Consider the following 23,769-nt stretch of genomic DNA (forward strand, 5'->3'; position numbering starts at 1 on the left):
CATATAAATTACAAACAAATACATATTGATTTTAACCGTTACCTTCGAGTCTTTATGTGGCTTTAATCAAACACCACCGAAAATCTTCTAGGGTACCTATGTATCACCTTGAAACACCACAATAATATTCTTTGTTTCTTTTTTTACTTAATGTAGCGTATGTGGTTCGCGATGGTACCATATTATCAAGTAATTAAACAATAACTACGATAGAAAAATCAAATAAAAAGCTTGCTATTTCAGTTTCAAATAAAGATATGTAAAAATATCTGGTGTCAAAGAATATTTTGAAATACACAATAAACAATTCTGGGTGAAGCATTTTAGCCAACTGTAGTACGTAATGAAACAGATGAAAGAAACAACGACGTCTTGGTTAAATTACACAGGCTGTGCTAGTGCAATCGATGCATAGAATTGTAAATATTTAGTTATTTGCAGACAGATGTGTTTTTGTTTATTTTAAATTAACCATAAAATAGGTAACACGAGTCTGTAACAACTACATAATATCAGTTATGAAACGGATAATTATTTTGATGAAAATATAAATTTGACAAAACCTAACTGGTACTTTCTATAAAAATGCATCCTTGATAACTGTCACGCTTAAAACATGTTTTAAAATGTTGTTGCCTTGACTAGGAATTCCACTATATTTCGTCTACAAAACATTGTAGCGCCGTGAGGTAAATTTGTACCTACAATCTTTCTTCTCTTTTTTTTACACTGTTTAAACTTGCACACTGACATCTGTCGAGGTTACCGGATACATTTTGTTCAGGTGGTACTGGTGGTACAAATCATAAAAGCATCGCCAAGTGGTTCACTCAGCGGATTCTCTATACTCTGGAAGGTGGATTAAATTTTTGCAGAGGTTCCGTGAAACAGATAATAGGGTATAATGTATGTATTTCAGTGTCTCTTGTCAGCCATATACTTCCCTAAACACAGGTCAGAAGAAGTAGAAGCCGTGAAATGCCATAAATTAATTTATTTATTATTTGAACACAAACTTAATCAATGGGAGATTTTCCCGAATAACGGCTATAAACTAATTGCGAAACCCAACAATTATTGAAAAATATTTTATTTATTTATAATTATAACATAATTATAAGTTATTTTGTTTTATCCATAACACTTAGGTATTCTAGGACGATATTTAACAAATTAACAACAATGGGCCGTATCACGACACCCTTATTAAATTTAATCATGACTCTAATTACGATGCCGACGCATTCATCTCTTTCTGGCACGTTATAATTGCATAAATCTATATCGTTTTATGTTTATTTTAATCACAACTTTAGTTATCGGCAACTTTAATAACGATGTCGTGACACGGCCCACCATTTCTAACAACGACCACTGAATATTTTTACACTTTTTATAAATCATCATTCATCACTAAACTATTTGTTTTTTATCCAAACGAATTGCAAGTTTTACATAATTACAGCTACATTTCCCTTCATTTTCAATAATATCTGGTGGCATAAATAATAATGAATTTATTTTTTATTATTCATCAATTCGAAGCAATTTGAGAATACTTTGCATTTCCGAATAAAAACATTTTTTAGAAAATAGTCAGGTATATCTATCACAGCTTGTTTAAATATTATCTGTTCTAACAATGGTTGACGTCATTTGAGTGTCCATATACCGCGACATCTGACGGGTCATCTATACAGATAATTACAGCGATCTACACTTCCAACAGGAAGAATACTAGATTTGTTACAATAAATCTATTTCTTAATTTTTAACATATTTTAATTTTTCTGTTGCTGGTACCTTATTTCAACTAAGGAGAAGAGTGTGAAATGATAAACCTACTCAAGTTTCAAGTGTTTAGAGTATGTACTTATCACAGAAAGTTTGGTCGAGATTTGTGGTCAAGATATTATAATAAAAACGGGAGAATTAAGTCCCCATTCACCACAAGATTTTCTTGAAAAAAAAATCTAAAAAAAAAAATATTGTAGCCCCGTCATTAACTCTGTGCTTAAAAAGAAAAAATTGCTAAAATACGTAGGTACCACAAACTGTAAAGACTAAAATGATTATTACTCTAAACTATTCTAGATATTGTAAGTTTTGGTCAAATTTTATTAAACCTAAAAACAGTGAGATCTGTGTTTAAACAAAAAAAATAAATTGAACGGTTTCACGTGACCTTATTATCTGTCCGAAAATCATTCAAAAATAATTTAACATTTAAGACTGTAACGACAAGGGAAGAAACGAAACTGCAACGACACCAGTCATTACTAACACAGCATTAAAATGTTATGTTTCGTAATAACTACACTATCGTGTCGTTACATCATGATTTATTCCAAAAATTCCAGGTTTTTCCACTTTAAATTGTTCGTGAATGTTGAGTAGTAAGAATCTTAGTCTCATTATTGAAAAAACTAACAAAATATTCTTTCACACCGTTAACGTAAACTTTTTGTTCCAACTTTTTCAAGATCCTTTTCTTCACCAAAAATATCACAAATATGAAGAACCCTTGCAGACAGTTGAAAGTGTCCCAGACTGTCTCAATAACTGCCGTCGTCTGATTCCTCTTGAAGTTGCAGAATGTCGATACGACTTCGAACAAAAACGAAACGCCCATTATGAGAAACAGTTTGAGCAACAGACCAAACCTGAGACACCAATTGGTTAACAAAACCCAGAAAAAATTATTCACTTACCTGTCTTTGAAGTTGTTAAATTTCTGTCGTCTCTCGCCCTTCAGTGCATGAGTGTCGTTCATTTTGCTTATTTCTCTTTTCACCCTCAGGCAGTAGATTGCTGTTTTAATAAATAAGATTAAATTACATATCTGTAGTGTTAAGGATGGTATTGTAAAAAATAAGAAGTGGGCATAGTATCCGTCTCCTGAAAAACAAGCATGCGTAGCTTTTTTAATTTAATTTTTTAGTGAAACATACCTTTATGGAGAAGACATTTCTTTTCATTTATTGTTACTTGTAAGGCTGGAGGTAGCACATTCAGGTGGTAAAATATTAAGGGAAAAGCAGTCAGAACCAAGGGAGAACCCCAGGCGTACAAACTGTACAATACAAATTGCTTCAGGTCTTTGGTCCTGTGGTGGCGACTCGAAAAGGATTTAGAGGACCTGCAAAACAAATTGCGCTCTTGTAACAACTTCCTGACGAGCTAAAATTGTTCTTGAAATAACAATCTGTGTCGTGTTATGTCTCGACTGACAAGCAATCTATTTTCGGCATGCGAAAAATATGAAATAAATTTTTTTTAAAGTATTTCGTCTCGTGTTTTATTTTATCAGGGACAGTTTATTGGCTTTCAACTCCACTCCCTTCGACTCCACTAATCTAATCTTTCCAAAAATGCAAATTAACGCTTAATTAAATGTAACACTCCCCACAATTACCCTCATGGAAATAACCCCCAATGCTCACCCAAAAGTCCAATAAATATCTATGCACATCACATTCATCCAAGTAAAAATCGATAGAGTCGAATACAACAGGAAGAAAGCTGAAAAATCATAATTTAGGAATTGCCGGGACAAGAATTTACAATACCTAAGCCTGTGCAGATGGGTGCGCGAGTATCGTCGAACGCTAAATAACACAGAAGGAAGAACGTGGTGAGTGACGCAGAGCAATAACTTATGAGAGTTTTCCCGAAAACTGTTTGCTTCTCGTGGGAACAGCAGTAGTACAGGATAGTTATCATGAGAAAGACGCATGAAATAGCCATAGCGATTCGTGTGTAGAAGAATTTAATTTGCTTCTGCTGCGGAAATCCCCGGAAGAAGTAGAAGTCGTTCATGGGTTCTTTGAAAACGTGCTCGATGCAGTAGACCGATTGGTCGACGCTGTAGCGCTTCATTATATTTCCTTCGTCTAGTTCTGTCATCGCAAATGTACCTTCTTCGTCTAGATGGAACTGGAATCTGTGGGGTTGGAGCGGGTAGAGGGGAGGAATGTAGCCGTGAATCACAGCGAAGCTGGCTAGAAATTAAAAGAAACCGTTCAGCTGCTGAAGAAGTAAAGACTGCAAATTAAACAAGTAATAGCGGGTCTTTTTTTACTTAGTGTCGAAGCTGGCGTTGAAGAGTCGATTGTGAACGCACCACCGGATTACAACTCGGATCGGCTGTTTAAATCTAACCTCACTTTTTGCGTGTTTGTAATAATATGCAGTTTGAAAAATCAGGCTTTTTTAAGAGGTTCATTCACAATCGACTCTCAACGCCAACTTCAATGCCAAATTTTCAAAAATACTTTTTCTGTTGTAATGTTGAGACACAACGTGAGTTGTCCACCCAATCAGAATTTAAGAGAAATAATTTACATGCAAAAGGCGCTTCACTGTAATGTTTTCCCACTGGAACATCCGTCAACAACTTAATTATTTCTAATTATAATAGTCATTTGGTATAATTTGATTGTTTTAAAAGAATGATATTAATATTAATAAACGTAGGGAAAGCGAAGGTCTTATCCTTGACACTGGCGTATCTTTAATTTTGTTAGCAAAAAATTTATGTTCTGAAAGACGCAAGCCATACTGCAACGTACTACAATCAAAAGACCATATGGTACTTGTCCCATAAAATATTAAAATTCAAGAAAGGGGATAAAAATAGTTCATTTATAAATAAAAAGTACAAATGATGACCAGTTGATGTAATTAAGTTTTGACAGGCAAAACACACAAATGTTTTTCAGCTTAACTACTCCTAGGTTCTGTATATACAGGGTGGTCAAACAAAATAACCATAAGACCCTTAAATAACTTCTGAAACATGTATATTTTTGAAATATGCAAACAAAAGTATAGCGTAGTGGTAGTAGAACACATTTTGGTGATTGATTTAAAAAATTCGAAATTACAGTTGTATTCATAAAATGCATTCACTTTGTTTTGACATAATGAGACACCCTGGAAATTTTGCATTTAATTTGGTAGTAAAGCTGCCTGTTGAATTAGGTGACGTTTTTCTAACTTTGAGGTTATAAATAGCGTCAATGTCTAGTGCAATGTTGCCAGTTTTACTAGTTTGCAATAGAAGAATACTTATTGTAGACATCGAGGGAAATTCAGTAAAACGTTATGTTCATTTTGATGTCACTTTAGTGACGGAAATCAAACAGTGTGTCCAACGTTAAAAAATAAATCATGGGCTGATGAGAACATTATCCAGAGTCATAAAAGGTAGCAAGACAATTAGTCGTCACTTCTGTTAGAACTCTTGGAATTAGATGTATTACTGACGTAAGTTGTTGTCACTTACGTCGAAGATACATTTTAACAATGCGATAACAGGGGATGTGGTCAATTAATCAATAAACTTAATTACATTATTGTTCTCTTTTGAAATTCTTATGCGCAACAAGTCTTTGAGCTGAGAAATTGTTGCAATCGGATCACTAAACATCTTTCTCTTATTTGTAGCTATTGAATCTTAATCAATAAAATTCAAAAAATACCATTTGTTTTGTCCATATTTCCCGAAAGCGACGAAAAATCCAATCCATGAACAAACGTATCGTAACACTTCGAGCCATTGATAAAGCTTTGCCCGTCCGGACAACACTTATGGACGCACCGGATCCTTTCACAAACATCATAATCGTCCCGACAAGTCCTCGCGATAAATAAATTGTTTTCGTCCTTGTCGACACAATCGAAAACCTTGTCCTGTATCAGCTGAAGAGACTCGTCCCACCGTGTGATGATGTCCACCCTCACATCCTCGATAATCCTGCAGGCAAGTCCGACCCGGACAAACTTTTCGCGAAAAAACGTGTCCACCTCGTCCGTTGACTCAACACATCCATGAGTCGTACTGTTGTAGAAATAATTCAGCGGACAACACTTCGGGTAAAACCCGACCTCCACTTCTTTCGCTTTAATCACCTCGCTACCGTTCAACTTGAAAAGACTCACTGAATTTTCCACTTCGACGCAATAACCCTCTTCCGATTTGTCGACGAAATTCGTCTCGTTCGCGATTATCTGGATTCTGTGGGTCAGATCCGGGGTGCAAGAGTAGGAGGAGTCGATTTTTTCCAGGACACTGTCACTGTCACAGCATTTCGGGTAGACTTCGTCTGCATTCAGACAATTCTGCGTCAATAACAACAACAACAAGCGAAACATGGTCAGTGTTGACTTCACATGATGTTACTTTGCGAGATTCCCAGGCTGAACTGATGGAGTTTCCGCACGACTCACGCTGTTCAATGACCGTTGTCTGCACCTCCTCTTCGGTGAATGGTTTGATTTTGCGTAATGTACTCTCAGTTTAAGTCATTCTTAATGTTGAGCAAGGCTTGGAGGAACAATAATGTTAAATGGTAATGGTACTGAAACCGGTTTGAATGCATGAAATCACTTAAGAGAAGCATTCAGAAAATTTCATAGAAATTTCTTCGAACTCATTCTTAGTAATAGTGGGAATGGGAATGTCACCTTTATCTTCCACAATGTTAAATCCTTTGGTATGAGATTTAATGAAGATTGTGTTGACAGGTGAAGTGGTATTAATTTTCTTAAAAAAATATATATGTTTGGAATGCTATTAAAATCTAGTTAAACAATAATCTGTAATTACTTTCTAAATTCAATGTGATTTCTAAAAAATATGATAAAGTCATTAACTATATTACATAAAACGATCATTTTAGTTTCGTTGGACTACTAATAATATTTAATCGTTTTCCCGTTGCCTTGAATCAGTAAGATTACATGTGATTTGGAGACCTTTTCAAATCATACCGATTAGAGAAATGATAATACAAATAATCTATTGTTAAAATAGTTGATGAAAAATTACAAAAGAATGGTCTACGTTTGTTGAAAGAAAGATATAAGTAAGTCACCAATCATTCTAAATGAAATAAACAAAAAATTTGAAGGAAGAAACAAAAGAATCAAATGGTAGAAAAAGAAATATCTCATTCAGAGAAACCTCTCTCTCACTTATTTTAATATCATGTTTACGAACAAAGAAAATTTTCTTTATTATTTTGTCGCTCATACTTAGAACTAGACAATATTTCAAAACAGAACCAATAAATGCGAATTAAAGTGTAATTTCAGTTTTCTTTAAATTCGAGTGCTACCAATCGTACAAAACAAAAATGAAATAAACATTGGCTTTTAATCAAAACAAATAAAATCCGAAATCGCTTTGTAATTAAGCTAAATTTTTGAAGAATAGTTTCTTTTTTTTATAACAATTATCAAGGGTCTAACTCATAGAGATTAGTTTTTATTGCAAAATGAGTTAGTGTCTAATGTTTAACTGTTCAACCCTCAAAACTATAAATCAATTACCTAGCAAGGAGACTTAATGAGGATGATTTTTACAGCACCTGTAATAAATATTTAGAACTAGTGGTGGAATACCTTGTTCCTTAAATTAAAATAGCAAACTCGCCCTAGAAACCTGTATTTATATTTCTTGTAACAATTTAGAAAACAGGATAACGAAAGTACTACGGAAAATACCGAAAGAAAGAGTTCTTACTGTAATCGAATGCAGGTTTTCACGGCCGTTGTCAATAGGGTTATTGTTTTCCGGGTTGTGCCGCGGTCGTCTGGATTGCTGGGTAGCTGACGTTTCAATAGCCATGCTGCTATCTTCTTCGGAGCTTGTAAATAAACTGTTTTATTTACAAGCTCCGAAGAAGATAGCAGCATGGCTATTGAAACGTCAGCTACCCAGCAATCCAGACGACCGCGGCACAACCCGGAAAACAATAACCCTAGAGTTCTTACTGTTTTTTAATCTCAACTGAGTATAACTGGTTGCCTATGTACCACTCAATTGAAGATGAAGTTTCTACAGAACTTTTGAGAAATGTTTTAATTGTTGCCGTTTGTGAATGATTACCATAAAATATAGTATTGACATTAGTAGATCTCATACATTATTACAGTTCTTTGAACAAATTTTTAAATGTGTATAATATAACGGGTGTCCACTCTCAAAATTTTTGAGAGCCCCGTTTTGAAATAAGCAATCTGTTATAAAAAGCATTTCTTACACTGGCCAACTACATCTCAGTAATTAATGCGCACTCAGCAGTTATTGCTTGTCTCAAAGAATTAATATCTGGGTGGCGTCTTTGTAAATTTGGCTTTTAAGGTGGCCCCACAAGAAAAGTCGCAAGGTGCTAAATCAGAAGAGCTTGCTGGCCAATCCAACAATTTGAAAATGAATCATTTAAAAAATTTCTAACATCTAAGCTGAAATGCGCGGGACAGCCATCTTGTTGGAACCTGATTTCCTGATTTTCTCTTGCAACTTCTTCCAATACAAGTCCACCTTAGTTACTAATAAATCTAACAAGTCGGTGAATTTAAATTTCCCTCTATTTATCTATTCTCTATGTTTAGTATGTTGCCTTGTTTCAATCTTCAGGCGAGAACAGGTAGGGTGACCTAGGGTTTTCCTGAGCCCAATATCGCCAATCAGGCAAAAGTTCAATACACTGTTAATTGCCTATGTTCGAGTTTGAGAATGCACAGGCTGTGTGTTTTTTTTTTTTTTTTTTTTTTTCATTATGCATTTGCTGATAATTTTTTGTGTTGGAAGCCAAATTGTAATCAAATTTCAAATAAATATTATTGTTAAATAAATTAAACAGTCTAAAGTGGGAAGTGCGAAGCAAACATAATAGTTTTGAAGCAACAGTAACACCATCTGGATTAATAAAAATCATAAATACATAATTCCTATAAAAATTGCAGTTCAAACAGATGCACAGAAAGTTGGTTCGAGCCATTTTTATTTTGAATAATTCGTCTACAACATTGAAACTATTACTAAAACATCAAAATTCTTTAATTTTTTGAAAAAGGAAAACATTATCGAAGGTAAAATAACAAGACCTAATTTTTATATAAAAATAATATAATAATATAAAAAATTAGGTCGTGTTATTTTTAGCAAGATTAATTCCAAGATACAAACTTTAACGTTAATTATTTATTTATAATTAATACAATTATTAAAAACACAATTATTGAAAACAATTTGAGAATCTGACAGGAGTAGCATTTTAATCACTTTTGACAGGAGTAGTAGAACGTTTTTATCGCGATAAACATTTTTGATTGGATGAAAGCAAGCGCTCTGATTGGCTGAAGACGCAACGTTTGTGGGAATTAATCGAGATAAAACAAATGTCTTTTAAAATATTTTCTAATTTTCGCTGTTTTCTGAAATAAAATTATTTAATGCAGGACTGTTAAAATGATTCCAAGGATATTAATACGCATAACACAACAAGAGCCGTTAAATCGTTAAAAATAAAAACGGACGAACCTTCTACGTTATTCAATATAATTTAAAACGGTACAAGTCACATAAATAATGCAATAGTTACAACACATCTGTACAAATAAAATTACACATTTCTAAATTTATTTTTGGAATTAAGAGGTGCAGAAAACTGAGTGCTGGCAGTATGTAATGACGACAAAGAAAACTTTCTGTCTATTGCTACCTTATTCTTGCATAAATTGAAGACTTTTCTTTTGCAAATAAATATCAGAAAAATATATATTCCTAAAAAAATGTCTTTATTTATCTGATAAATGATTGTGTTGTTATACCTTGCAAACAGTTGATCGTATCCCAAATTATCTCAACATACTCCATCTTTGGATTGATGGAAAAATCCATAAATGACGACACAACTTCAAACACGAAAGAAAATCCCATCGTTACACTTAGTTTCAAGATTAAGACCAATCTGAAAATGAGACATTTGTATAAACTACCTTCTGTATTATTTTGTACACACTGTTCTTTATCCAAGTTGTAATATTTCTTCCGACCTTTGACAGATATCTTGTTGTCGTTCAACTTATTTATTTCTTTCTTAACTCTTAGACAATATACGATGGTTCGCACAAAGAAAAACAAATTAACGATTTGCATAAATATCAAGGGTACTGTGTAGTACAAAAACTTGCCATAGTTGCCATTCCCTAGAACACACTAATTTTATACTGTTCTAACTGAAAGGTACAACATACTCCTTTCCCAGAAACACTTAAAACTTCCTAAAAAGGGTCGCACGATGTAAGGTGTGTTAAAAACTCCATAAGCCAAAAACGTTATTAGGGTTAAGATGGCCGGAGTGCCCCAGCCGTAAAGACTGTACAAAACAAATCTTTTCGTCTCGCCCTTGTGCTGTTTCGCTGTTACAAAAGATTTTGGTGTTCTGAAAGAAAACAGTAGATAGAAGAACAGATTCATGGGATGAAACTGGCTCACCCAAATGTCCACCAAATGTCAAAAGACATAACATTCAGCCATGTAAAAAAACTAAGCGACATGTATGATGACAAGAAACCTGAAAAGAAAACAACTTAATAAAAGCACAAATGCTACACAAGATGTACTTGTTGCAACACAAGTCTCGTCAGTTGGTTCCAGTTGAAAATCGGTATAGATAAACAGAAGGAAAGCTACCAGGATGGCTGTGCAGTAGCTCAGAAGAGTCTTGCCAAACAGATTTAACATTTCCGGAAGGAAGATGTAGACGGCGATGGTAGCAACGATAAATATGCAGGAAAGAATCTTTGCCCATCGAGTTACAAGAAATTTTCCTCTTGTAGGTTCGTCAGGGAAGCACATGAAGAATTCAAAATTGTTGAGATTTTGCGTCAAGGCGTGTTCAATGCAGTAGGAATTTTCTTTGGCGATTCCGTAAGGTATGAAGGAGTTGGAGTAATTAGAGAAAGCGTACAAGGTTCCATCGGTGTCTAAATAATATTGTATGATGGGTTCCAAGAGGTAGATTCTGCACGCGTATCCGTGCCTTACAGTGAAATGATCTGAAGAAAACAAGAGATTTTAGTTGTTTTTCTTGCACAAGTAATTAATTTGATAGACACAATGAAGCTTTTAGTATGTTTCTTATTAAGCCTCCAAATACAGGGTGATTTACGAGGAATAATGAGCCCGACGGAATAGAAAATGCAACCCGCAATTCATCAGGAGAAAAACCCGGACATTTACCGCTTCGATGTCCGGCTTTTTGTTGCAATGTATTGTGGGTTGCATTTTCTATTCCGTCGGGCTCATTATTCCTCGTAAATCACCCTGTATTGACAACGGGTCAATTTTCATATGATAAAGTTTGTACTTTGTAGAAATAGTATATTTCAAACCTTGTTAAGAAAGTGCTTTCTTGCAGACCGCAGGCAAAGATTATAAACCTAGCCGTAGGCGAGGTTTGTAAGTGCCTAAGGTCTGCAAGCGCACTTTCTTAACAAGGTTTGAATACTATTTTTTTCCCTACCGGCACAACTTCGTTGAAAAAAGTCAAAAAAAGATGGTTATATTCTTGAAAAAACGAAAATTTTGAGAATTGAATAGTAGGCTGGGTTATTTGTATAATTAACTTGTCATCGCATTTGAAGATTTGACGTTTGTTTTAATTAGATTAATTTTTAGAAGTTGTAGTACCTACCTAGCTTATCTGTTTATTTTTCAGATTATATGATTGATCTACCAACTTGCTCTATTGAATTGGCTTTCATTTATCAATAACTTATTTCACTTTTGATACTTTTGACACTTTTGACATTTGTATTTTGGTACAGTTTTACCATAAACATTTCATGATTAACTTTCTTACCTTAGCGAGAAAGTTGAATTTTCCTCCCTCAAATGAGGTATCCACAGCCTACATTTCTGACCGGTAGGGAAAAAAAGTATTGTATTCTACTCGCGTGTAATTGAGCTAGGGCTCGTGCCGCAAACTTGATCCTCCTGAGTAATAGCCATAAATACACGCTCGTTAAATAATGTACTATTTTTATAGTTTTATAGTTCATAAGATAAACCTTGTCATATTAATTTACTGTTATCTGAAATTATTCAGTTTTTCAAAACTTTTAATTTGCTTATTAATAAAATAATTGGATCTCCACAAATAGTATCGAATCCATCTGCTTATCATTGACTTTCTAATCTTTAACGTTATTTAATGCTTGATCGGATCGCTTTTTTATAAACAAACACACTGATATATCAGATTTTTTAGTGAACGCATCGATAGGTTGTACCATTAATCAGGTAAATAAAGTTAATGATCCACGCAGATGTTATATAAAAACAGTTTGAAAAATTTTATGACCGCTGAATTATAGGTACACAGTGTAAAGTAAATAATTTTTTACAAAATCTGAGAAATTCACTATTAATAATTTTTCTCATTTTAGGGTTCCAAAAAAAAAATCAAAAACGTTTTCCTGCAAAAATTCACGTGCGTACTATAATCTCACTTTTATCCCACTCGTTGGATAAATTACTATAAGATGAATACATAATGAAGATTACCTTGTGAATTGTTGATCCTGTCCGAAAAAGACAGATTTAAACCATGAACATAGGTGTCCCTACAATTCTGTCCATCGACGAAGCTCTGACCATCCGGACAACATTTCCTAACACACCTGGTTTTGTAACAGACTGATAAATCTTCATGGCACCCTCGAGCCATCAACCTGTCATCTTGGTCTTTATCCACACAGAATTGATCATCTTGAAATCTCATAGACCCGTCACCAATAGATAACTTCCCCAGGTCAAGATCATAACTTCCGGGGGTCAGTCTGTAATCGACGATCACTTTGCACTGCGGAAGACCCACCCTAACAAAATCTTGAGAGATGAAGTCCTCGTTGCGATCTCTCTCCACACAAGAGTGAGCTACGGAGTGGTAGAAATAGCCAAGAGGACAACACTTGTTGAAGAAGTTGACGTTGATCTCCTTTTCGATGACCGTCCCGTTTCTGATTTTGTACTCGACGACGATGTTCTGGTTGACATCCAAGCACTCACCAGTGAAAGATAAATTACCTGTGAAGAAATTCGCATCTTTGGTGAAGATCTGCACTCTGTTGTCTTCATTTTTATCACAAACGTAAATGGAATTATTTTTCGTTAAGTAACTGTCTTGATCACAACATTTGTTTCGTGAGGCTGCGTAATTAGGGTTCAACACAATCAGGACTGCCAGAAAAATGTGCATTTTATCGATGTTGCAGCGAGCTTTTCTCGCAGCCACATTTCCGCGTTGACTTGTTGCCAACATCGATGCTACTAACTGTGCAAGATGCATACACCAAAATGAATGACTAGAGTTTGGGGGAGATTTGGAGGGAATCTGAAGCTAATTATTAAAAAGTGAGTGAGGAAATTAAAAGCAAGAAAATTAATATTTGCATTGTATCGTATTCGAGGGTGCTGGTTTGCAAATATTTTCTAATTTAATGAAATTGAAATTAAATCGTTTCCAGGAAATGTGAAAGCTTGAAATAGGTCTTCAAGTCTGATCCACAAAATTTGCCAAAAAGTAAAGTTCTTAAAATTGTTTATTCAGGACATAACATACAAAAAAAATTGACCCTCATGTTATAAAGCTCATGAATAAATTCATTTTAAATGTAAAGAGGAAATGATAATTATTTTTCAGTTTTATATGTATGATTATGCATTAATATAAGGTTTTTTAGTTCATTAATTTATTTAGTGCAGAAATTTTCACTACATGTGACTCAAAATAATAGCATTTGTAAGAAACTTTACCCAGGACTTGGAAAGCTTTTTGCAAAGAAAACACAGTTGAAGTGGTGACTTGGCAAATATTGACCAATGCTCTTCTATCCTATCCCTAATTTAATTGCACCCCTCAGGCCATCGAAATATTTCGATTATCTCTATGGGAGATTTCTCATTTGTAATGCTGCAAAAAATTAATTCGTTGCTAAACAAAATCTGTTTACGTTATGATAATTAAATACACCTGGCGGATTGTTTGCAGGAAACGTGTTAGCTAAACAAATAATAAAGCTTACTCTGATAAAAAAAAATAACATAATTAAATCACCCAGCGTTTGTCTGAAATGTGAATTATATTTATTATACAGGTGTTTCAAAATTGGCGAATTCCGAATTCAGAGCGTGGTAGGGAAGGACCCAGTGGAGCTCGTAAACAAAATAAACTTCTTAAAAGTAAAGTAAAAAAATCGCTCTTCCTGATATTTGGACTACTGAAACACTCTGAATTCGGAATTCGCGAATTTTAAGACACCCTGTATGTGTAGTCTTCTTTGATCTTTTTCTAGTAGGTAATAAAAAATGTGCAAAGTGTAAGCATACAGACGCAACCCTTTAATCAGGCTGGACAAGTTATCGAATATGATAACAACTTGTCAAAACACGTCTGGAAACTGGTAATTTTACCAACTCTAAAAAACTGTCGGCGTATACGTTTTATGCAGTTTGTTAACACATTTTTTATTTAATGAAAAGAGTAGCAATAACATCGAGCTAACATTTCCACACTGATTGTGCACGACAAAGCTCATCCTGTTATGACAACACTGTTGTTTCCTACACTTCAGTAATAAATCAGCTATTGGTGTTGGCAGAGTAATTGATTAAACGAAGTTTTGGAGTCATCTTTGTTTAGTACTTCAGCGAAAATCAAGAGTCGGTAAAATAATGTACAGTCGCGAACAATAAATTTTGATCGTCAAGGTCATTCTTTGACGCAATCGAAAATGCTCTATTGTAAAACAGTCGTAAATATCATAACCTTTCATCATGTTGTATGACATTAATTGTAATTTTTTTCCAATTTTTTTGACACTTTGTTGACATGGGCATAATCAGACAGGGAAAAATTTTAAATTTGTGACAATCTAACCAAATTTTGAAATGACATTGATGACCAAAATTTATTGCTCGCGACAGTACGTATTCATTTTTTCTTTACAAACATTTTTATTGTTTCTAAATAATTCTGCTTATAAGAGTAGATACCCAAAAGAGAGATAGTGATGTAGGATGGTGTGGGAATTAGGACAGATGTCAAAGTAGCTACAACAAAACAACATGTTCCTCTACCAGGCTATGTCGCTTTCGAGATTATCTGATAAAAGCTTTTATTTTGTCTTAATCCTGTTAAATGGTTTACAGCACTTTAAACCTGGATTATCTTATACATACACAAGGCGTTGGAAAAATTAAACCGTTTAGACCAGTGTAAAGTTTGAATTTCCCGCCGTTTGACACAAATGACGCATGACATTTGTTTATGTTTAATCGGAACATTGAATTGAATGTTTGTTTTCAGCAAAAGGTGCCCTTAGATATTTGCTTCGAGAATAGGAATCGTTAAGTTATTCTATTTTCAATGTAAAACATTGCAAAGAAAGAAAAAAATATTTTTTTGGCTCTAAATTTTAGGTTAGCTGTCAACATGCTCCAATTGAAGATTTCCAACGCCTTCCCAGCCCAGGATTACATTTGAACGCGCGATAAGAAAGAGTAATCATCTAACATTGCTTTTTAAAGACATAAAACAATTTAAGATAGGTATTTAATGAAATCTCTTAAGATACATTAGGTATGTGTTGTCTGTTGAATTTTCGGTCATGGTTTAGGTTCTGCACTTTATCCAATTACCACAGGCCTAGTCTACCAGACATTGAATTTCTGAATTTAGTCACAACTTTCAAATTTTCAAATGTTCTCTTCTTTACCAGGAATATTACAAATATAAACAATCCTTGTAAACAGTTAAAACTATCCCAGATTTTTTCTACAATTGCCATAGTTTCATTCTTCCTGAAGTCATAAAACGCCGACACCACTTCGAACAAGAACGGGATGCTCATTACAACAAATAATTTCCACAAAAGTCCAAACCTAAACCAATTTACATATCATCAAAATGTAAAAAAAAAATAATCGATTTACCTATATCTAAAATTATTAAATTTCTCTTCCTCCTCCCACTTCACACGAATATCATTTATTTTGTCTATCTCTCTGTTGACTTGCAAACAGCAGATTGTGATTTTAATCAATAAAATTGAATTGCATATTTCCACTAGTGCAGATGGCATCGTCGAAAACGTAAACCGACCATAATTTCCATTCCCTTAAAAATAAACATTTGGCACTGTTTTTCTTAATGAAACGTATCCTTACACATTAAACATTGATCATTATCTACTACTAGTTGTATGGCGGAAGGTAGTACTTTTATGTGGTAAAATATTAAAGACAAGGCTGTTGGAACCAATGGAACACCCCAAGCGTACAAACTGTACAGCATAAATCGCTTCAAGATTTCTTCCTTGTGCTGATCACTTGCCAAGGATTTTGAAGATCTGTAAAAAAGTAAGGATTTTGCAGCAAGCATCTGAAGAATAGAAACCGCATTAAAAGAACAGTTTGTCGCAGTTATATCTCGCCTAGTAAGCAATCTATTTTGATCATGTAACAAATACATTATGTAATTATTTATTTCAAAAATAGCGCTTAGATCACTGTTTGTACCTCCGTAGACTATTAGTGTCTGTTCTTGACAATTTAATGAGGATTACAAATAACAAACAATTAAGAAGATTATGTGGTATGAAAAATGTATTTGCCCCGTTAAACCACTACAACAAGATAGATATTAATACTCACTTAAAAGTCCAATAAATATCGATGCACATCATATTCATCCAAGTGAAAATCGATAGACTTATGTACAACATAAGAAATGCTGAAAATGCATGATTTTACACATTTTCAGAAAAATCTTGTATGTTACCTAGACCGGTGCAGTGAGGTCTGTCCGCCGTTGGATGAGTACTTTGAAAGGCCAATAAACATCGAGGCAAGTAAAACACAAATAATGCTAAGCAATAGCTGATTACAATTTTCCCAAAAACTGTCTGCTTTTCATCAGAAATACAGTAGTAGACAATCGTTAGAGCGAGAAAGACACATGAAATCGCCATTGGGACTCTTCTGGACAAGATCTTGATCTGCTTCTGATTGGGGAATGTTTGGAAGAGGTAGAAGTTGGACGAAGTGTTCTCAACAGCATGCTCGATGCAGTAGATTGATGGATCGAGGATGTGACGCTCGTTGACGTTTCCTTGATCTTGTTTTATCAATGTAAATGTACCGTCTTCGTTGCGATCCAATTGGAATTTGCGGAATTTGTATTTATACAAAGGTAAAGTGAATCCGTGGACCACGGCGAAAGTGTCTAAAAATTAAGGAAAAATGTAACGATTTTATGATGTAAGGAACAACCAAATCTAATGAAGACACAGCAACACACCATGAAACTTATATTACTTTATTATATGTATTATTCGCAACCGTGCGGTATATCCCATTTATTCCACTCATTTCATACAGGTTATGACTTACTTTACGCGCGCCGTGCGATAATAAATACTTTACCCCATGGTATGCTATAATAATAAATTCTTTACCGCCGCTGTGCGATAATAAATGCTTTACCGGACACCTTGAGTCCTAATTGATATTTCAGTCGCGATTAATGTATCTAAATAACACATTTTTTTCCCGGATCTCTCGTACGAAAATCTAAACTTTACTGTTTATATTGACGTTGCTATGATATTGGAAACAATAAGCATCCATTTTTATTTGATTTTGAATTGAAATTTAGTCAAATAAAAATATGTCGAAACATTCTGAGCGGTCATAAAACTAAATTTAAAAAAAATTACATTTTTTACGCAACATGCAGTGTACACATTGTTATCGCACTTATGTGATTGCACAAACTTAACCTAGGGTCTCGTGATGCAAATTTAACATCCATGCGATAATGATATCTATAGCCCACTTGTAGTGTAAATAAATATTAACTGTTATAAACAGAAATTGGCATAATGTAATAGTAACATGTGTGTGACTATTTCGGTTTAGCTTATGCTTCAGGATGAAAATATTTTCGACTAAGTTCTTTCATTGAAAAACGTGGTTTTCAAAGTAAACATTTTACGTAGTGAATGGAATGATGGGATGATCTGTTTTGACATCACTTCTTATTGATGTCAACTGATGTCATTTCCTCTTAGAAATGAAGTAAAATGAAAGAAATAAGGATTGTTACTTAAAGTAAAAAATATGTTAGTAAAACACATCCTTTTACTATCATTTGGCACCGAGACAAATTAATTAATTAAAAGACATAAAATTAATTTCCGTTGGACCTCTTTGTCAGGGTTTACTTTCTCCACCTTTTTCCACAGTAAAAAAAAATTAATTGAAGAAATAAAATCAGTGTACTTTTGTTGTGTGTCCATAATATAATCCAAACGAGCTCGTCCAAGGACACAGACGATTAGTCGCCATGTTTATACTCTTGGAAATAACAAAGAGGAATCTCTCTTTGGCACGTTGTTAATAATTTTTTTTTAGACTAATCTTTTACTGCTATTGAGTTAAAATAAATACTAATACCATTTGTGTTGTCCACATTGACAGCAAACGCCGAAAAATCCACTCCATGAAGATACGAATCGTAACACTTTGACCCATTAATAAAACTTTGTCCATCAGGACAACACTTGTAAACGCACCTAATCCTTTTACAAATACAATCGTCCCGACAAGTCCTAGCAATAAACAAATTGTTTTGATCCTTGTCGACACAGTACAACCCTTCGGCGAAAATCTTATTCTGTGTTAGCTGAAGAGATTCGTTCCAATTTTTTATGGTACTGATCCTTACATCTTCGACAGTCCCACAATGAGGAAGCCCCACCCGGACGAACTTTCCCCGGAAAAACATATCTACTTTGTTCGTCGACTTGACACATCCGTGAGTCGTACTGTTGTAAAAATAATCCACCGGACAACATTTCGGGAAAAACTCCACCGTCACGTCTTGCACTTTAACTGCTTCGTCACCGTCAAACCTGAAAAGACTCACAGATTTTTCCACATCGACGCAAAAACCCTCTTCTAATGTGTCAACGAAAGCCGTCTCGTTTGCGATTATTTGTGTTCTGCGGCTCAAATCTGGGGTACAAATGTATGAAGAGTTAATTTTTTTCAGGACACTGTCGCTGTCACAACATTTCGGGTAGACTTCGTCTGCGTTCAGACCATTTTGTATATGTATTAATAGCAACAATAATAAGCTACGCATGGTTAGTGTTAACTTCACGTTACTTTGTAAGATTTCTCAGCAGAAGAGCTGGATTAAAACACGACTGGATTAAATGGTCTGATCTTGCGTACTCTCCTAACTTCTTCGAATTCGAAATGTAAGACGCAGATCAAACAGGCAGTGTGTTTACAAATTCTAATTTAATCAAAATGTTTGTAATAAATATTTCAAGATGGTACAAGATTGGAATGCGAGATTCCTGTTGATTTTTAAAAGTATATTTTTTACCAGACCGTTCAAAATCTTGTATCAAATTGCTGAAGAGTTCATTCTTCTTGATTTTCAGATTCAATTCACGCTTTAGTAAACAAATTTATATTTTCGCGCTCAGTTGTCGACCTCGACTTCGTCTCGGTCTTCAATCTCTGTGCTTAGCACAAAAAGACTCACTTCTACTCTTAATGATGTAATCTACTATTTTCACTTTTGAGATTTGCTGCCAAAAGCCAACATTTATTTCTTATTCCTGATCCTTCAAAGTATTTCTTCAAATTAAAAATGCAGTCGATAGGGGAAAGACGTTGGTTCAATAATCAGAAACATATTTTATTTGAAATATACTTTATTTTAAAACGTTTGTTTCTAACAGATATTTTACAATACATTTTCCATTGCATTTTACAACATTTTTCGTTAAGGACATATTTATTTTGTTATCTATTCTCTATTCGTTATATCGGGTGTTCAGTTAAATTTCCGGTCAAGGTAGGCGTTGAAGAGTCGATTGTGAACGCATCAACTGTTTAAATCTTACCTCAGTTCTTGCGTTGTTTGTGTTTTTACACGAGTGGTGCGTTCACAATCGACTCTTCAACGCCAACTTTGACCGGAAATTTAAATGAACACCCGCTACAATTCCCTTTCTCCAATGGACATCTCAATCAAATTTCCAAATTTTAGGGGTTTTTGTTTTGTTTTTGCTGTTTTGACAGGGTTAATATGTCTTCAATCACGTACGTCGTTGGTTTTATGGGAGATTTACTATATCAGTTGTTGGATTACTAAATTTAGTTATAACTTTGAGCTTTTCCAATGTCTTCCTTTTCAACAGAAATATCATGAATATGAATAATCCATGTAAACAGTTGAAAATATCCCAGATTTGTTCAATAATGGCCGTCGATTCACTCCCCTTGAAGTCATAAAACGTTGATACCACTTCGAACAAAAACGAGATGCCCATTACAATAAACAGTTTCAACAACAAACCAAACCTAAACCAATCTTTCAATAAAATATTTAAAAGAAACACTCGATTTACCTATCTTTAAACGTGTTAAATTTCTTTTGCTTCTCTCCCTTCGCACGAGTATCGTTCATTTTGTCTATCTCTCTCTTCACTTGCAGACAGTGAACTACGGTTTTAATGAATAAAATTACATTACATATTTCCAAAATTGCTAACGGGACTGTGGAAAACATAAACCGACCATAATTGCCGTTCCCTTAAAGACAAACATATCTAGACCATTTTTCTCTTAATGATGATTATCCTTACACATTAAGCATTTATCCTTATCTACTACTAGTTGTACGGCGGCAGGTAGTACTTTCAGGTGATAAAATATCAAGGAAAGGACTGTCAGGATCAGTGGAGAACCCCAAGCGTACAAACTGTACAACAAAAATCGCTTCAAGATCTTTTCTTTCGGCAGACGACCCGCAAAGGATTTAGAAGATCTGCAAAAATAGGTTTAAGAGCTGAAAGAAACTTCAAAGCAACACTTTTTCCCGGTCGCGTATAGTCTAGTAAGTGATCTATTTTGGTCGTGTAACCAACACATTATTCAATTATTTATTTTTAAAATAGTGTTAAGGTCACAGTTTGTTTCTCTCAACTCTATCGGTGTCTCTTGAACTTATGAAACAATGCGAATTTAGGAGCACTATCTTTTTCAACAAATTTAAAACAAATCAATAACAATATAGCCAAGACAAATTTCGTTAGTAATTAAATTGGCGTTTAAATAACTAAAGGTGCTCCTTTGTACCAGGACTTGCTGATACTCACCCAAAAGTCCAATAAATGTCGATACACATCATATTCACCCAAGTGAAAATTGACAGAGATAGATACAACATAAAAAAAGCTGAAATGTATAATTTGACTCATCTTCGGGGCAAGAGTTTGTATTACCTAGACTAGTGCAGAATGGTGTCCCTGTTGGATGAGTGCTTTTGAATGCAAACAGACACAGAAGAATGTAAAACAAGAACAAGGCGGAGCAGTAGCTGATGAGAATTCTCCCAAAAACTTTCTGTTTTTCCTCGGTAATACAATAATACAGGATGGTCAGAGTTAGGAAGATGCATGAGATAGCCATGGCGACTCTAGTGTACCAGAATTTGACATGCCGGTCATCCTGGGTTCCTTGGAAAAGGTAGAAGTTGTTCATGGTCTTTGTAGCGGCATGCTCGATGCAATACATTGACGGGTCGAAGATGTAACTCCTAGTTACACTGACATTTTTTTCGTCTAGTTTTATCAGAGTAAATGTACCATCTTCGTTTCGATCAAACTGGAATTTTTGTGATTTGTGCCGAAACAGAGGACGAGAGAATCCGTGAACCACCGCGAAATTGTCTAAAAATAAAAAAAAACATATGTGTATACAGGGTGTGGTAATTGTAACCAGTGGAAGAACTCGCCAATTTATTAAACTTTTCTCTATAACATTGTTGCGAAAAAGCATTGCAAAGTGATTTAAAATTTGGAATAAATTAGGCATCAAAGTGCATACCCGTCTATGGGTAAGGGCGAAAATTTTCTTTTGTCATAGAAACGGAGCCTTGTCAAAAAAGTTACGTTGTTATAGAAAAAATTAAAAAATTATTTAATCAGACAAAACGAATAGTTTGGTAAAAATTCGGGTGCAAAAAATCTTGGAAAACCTTTGCGAATTTTGCAAAATGTTATAGAGAAAAGTTTCATAAGTTGGTCCACTGGTTAAAATCCACACACGTGTTTCCCTGTATAATATTCAGTAAAAAATATTGTCGAAAGCTTGTTCCAGTTCTAAATTTCAATTTTATTATTTTAACTGTTATAAATAGAAGCTTCTGCAGTATAAGTAAGTAAAAGTAAGAGTAAAATCTGTGAAAATTTTTATTTAGGTAGTAGCTTGTGTTTCAAGATGCTTAATCGCCTTTAAGAAAATATATAAACTCACCAATAACATTGCAAACAGTTCTTTCAAAGTGGTGTTAAAAATAGATACTTGACGTAACTAACAAATTAATCAAAAAGATATGTTTTGATGTGGATAAGGAGAAATTAAACAATTCTGACACGATTGTTATAATGACACAAACAATTCTTCAGACATAGTATCTGAATTGTGACAAAAAATTATGCAGAAATTTTTTCGCCGTTGCTAAACCATAAAAAACCAAATACCATTCAAGTTGTCCATTTTGACAGCAAATGTTGAAAAATCCAATCCATGAACATACGTATCGTAACAATTTGAGGCATTAATAAAACTTTGCCCATCAGGACAACACTTATAAACGCATCTGATCCTTTTACAAATATGATCGTCTCGACAAGCCCTTGCGATAAACAAACTGTTTTGATCCTTGTCAACACAGTACAACCCTTCGTCGAAACTCTTATTCTCCGTCAGCTGAAGAGATTCATTCCATTCTTTGATGGTACCCATTCTAACATCTTCGATAGTCCTACAATGAGGAAGGCCCACATGGACGACTTTTCCACGAAAAAATGCATCCAATTTGTTCGTCGACTTGACACATCCATGGGTCGTACTGTTGTAGAAATAATTCACGGGACAACACTTCGGATAAAACTCCACTGTCACTTCTCTCACTTTAACTAGTTCGTTACCATCGAACCTGAAAAGACTCACTGCCTTTTCCACATCGACGCAATAACCTTGTTCTGATTTGTCGACGAAATTCGTTTCGTTTGCAATGATTTGAGTTCTGTGGGTCAAGTCGGGGATGCAAAAGTATGAAGAATTGATTGTTTGGAGAGCACTGTTACTGTCACAACATTTGGGGTAGATCTCGCGTGCGCTTGGACAATTTGGTATTAATAGTAACAACAATAAGCAAAGCATGGTCATTGTTGACTTTACATAATGTTACGTTGGCAGATTGCTTAACAGAACTGGTGGAGTTTCAACCGAGGCGAGTAGTGACAAGATTGGATGTTTGTTGAATAAATGATCTGATTTTGCGTACTGTCTGAAGTACCTATTTGCCCATTTGCACATTTTAAATAATAAATAAACCTTTTCAGGTTAAGAAAAATGATCTATATTTAAATATGTATAGACGATAAAGGATTTTTTATTGGTCACAATAAATACGGTCAAATAATGTACGCAGATGTCTTAAGTTTTTTAGTCTAAATTCCAAATTTTTATGAAACACTGCAAACACCTCCAGTCTTTTATCTTGGTTTTATCACAAACGCAAATGAAATTTTTTCCATAGAATGTTGCTGCGATTGCAAATTACAGTTTTTTTATTTATCGTGGACAATATCCACGTTAGATAACTTTGAAATTTATTGAGGGTTGCATTTTCAATTCCGTCGGACTCAATATCACTCGTGAAAAACCCTGTATATTGACATTATAACTGACTTCTTCTCCAATGTTATAACTTCAGCCAATAAAAATAGGATACCAGTACGTCTGGCCGGTCTGTATTACTGGTTGCATAGTTGTCAAGATTTTATTGATTAACAGCTTTGTATTCTAATACATATTTATTT

At 34.4% G+C, this 23,769-nt stretch overlaps 3 protein-coding genes across 3 annotated transcripts; all 3 read right to left on the bottom strand.

Annotated features, from left to right (window-relative positions):
- Nucleotides 1-1,074: 1,074 nt before the first annotated feature.
- LOC138130286 (uncharacterized) lies at nt 1,075-13,138 on the bottom strand. Its single transcript, XM_069046721.1, has 13 exons — nt 12,362-13,138; nt 10,417-10,851; nt 10,289-10,367; nt 10,048-10,235; nt 9,813-9,999; nt 9,622-9,761; nt 9,418-9,574; nt 5,484-6,181; nt 3,570-4,001; nt 3,444-3,522; nt 2,952-3,139; nt 2,712-2,898; nt 1,075-2,663 (listed from the first exon to the last, which is right to left on the bottom strand). The coding sequence occupies exons 1-13, from the start codon at nt 13,116-13,118 to the stop codon at nt 2,372-2,374; spliced, it is 3,819 nt and encodes a 1,272-aa protein (XP_068902822.1). The 5' UTR covers nt 13,119-13,138; the 3' UTR covers nt 1,075-2,371.
- Nucleotides 13,139-15,391: 2,253 nt separating this feature from the next.
- Nucleotides 15,392-19,085, bottom strand: LOC138130725 (G-protein coupled receptor Mth2-like). Its single transcript, XM_069047348.1, has 6 exons — nt 18,314-19,085; nt 16,638-17,081; nt 16,511-16,589; nt 16,025-16,206; nt 15,791-15,974; nt 15,392-15,739 (listed from the first exon to the last, which is right to left on the bottom strand). Exons 1-6 carry the CDS (start codon nt 19,002-19,004, stop codon nt 15,493-15,495), a joined length of 1,827 nt encoding a protein of 608 aa, XP_068903449.1. The 5' UTR covers nt 19,005-19,085; the 3' UTR covers nt 15,392-15,492.
- A 490-nt stretch (nt 19,086-19,575) lies between these two features.
- Nucleotides 19,576-23,188, bottom strand: LOC138130724 (probable G-protein coupled receptor Mth-like 3). The gene is made up of 6 exons (XM_069047347.1): nt 22,423-23,188; nt 21,163-21,609; nt 21,037-21,115; nt 20,524-20,705; nt 20,287-20,470; nt 19,576-20,239 (listed from the first exon to the last, which is right to left on the bottom strand). Exons 1-6 carry the CDS (start codon nt 23,111-23,113, stop codon nt 19,993-19,995), a joined length of 1,830 nt encoding a protein of 609 aa, XP_068903448.1. The 5' UTR covers nt 23,114-23,188; the 3' UTR covers nt 19,576-19,992.
- Between the last annotated feature and the right edge of the window lie 581 nt (nt 23,189-23,769).

The sequence above is a fragment of the Tenebrio molitor genome, chromosome 5 (assembly GCF_963966145.1).
Source record: "Tenebrio molitor chromosome 5, icTenMoli1.1, whole genome shotgun sequence".
Taxonomy (NCBI): Eukaryota; Metazoa; Arthropoda; class Insecta; order Coleoptera; family Tenebrionidae; genus Tenebrio; species Tenebrio molitor.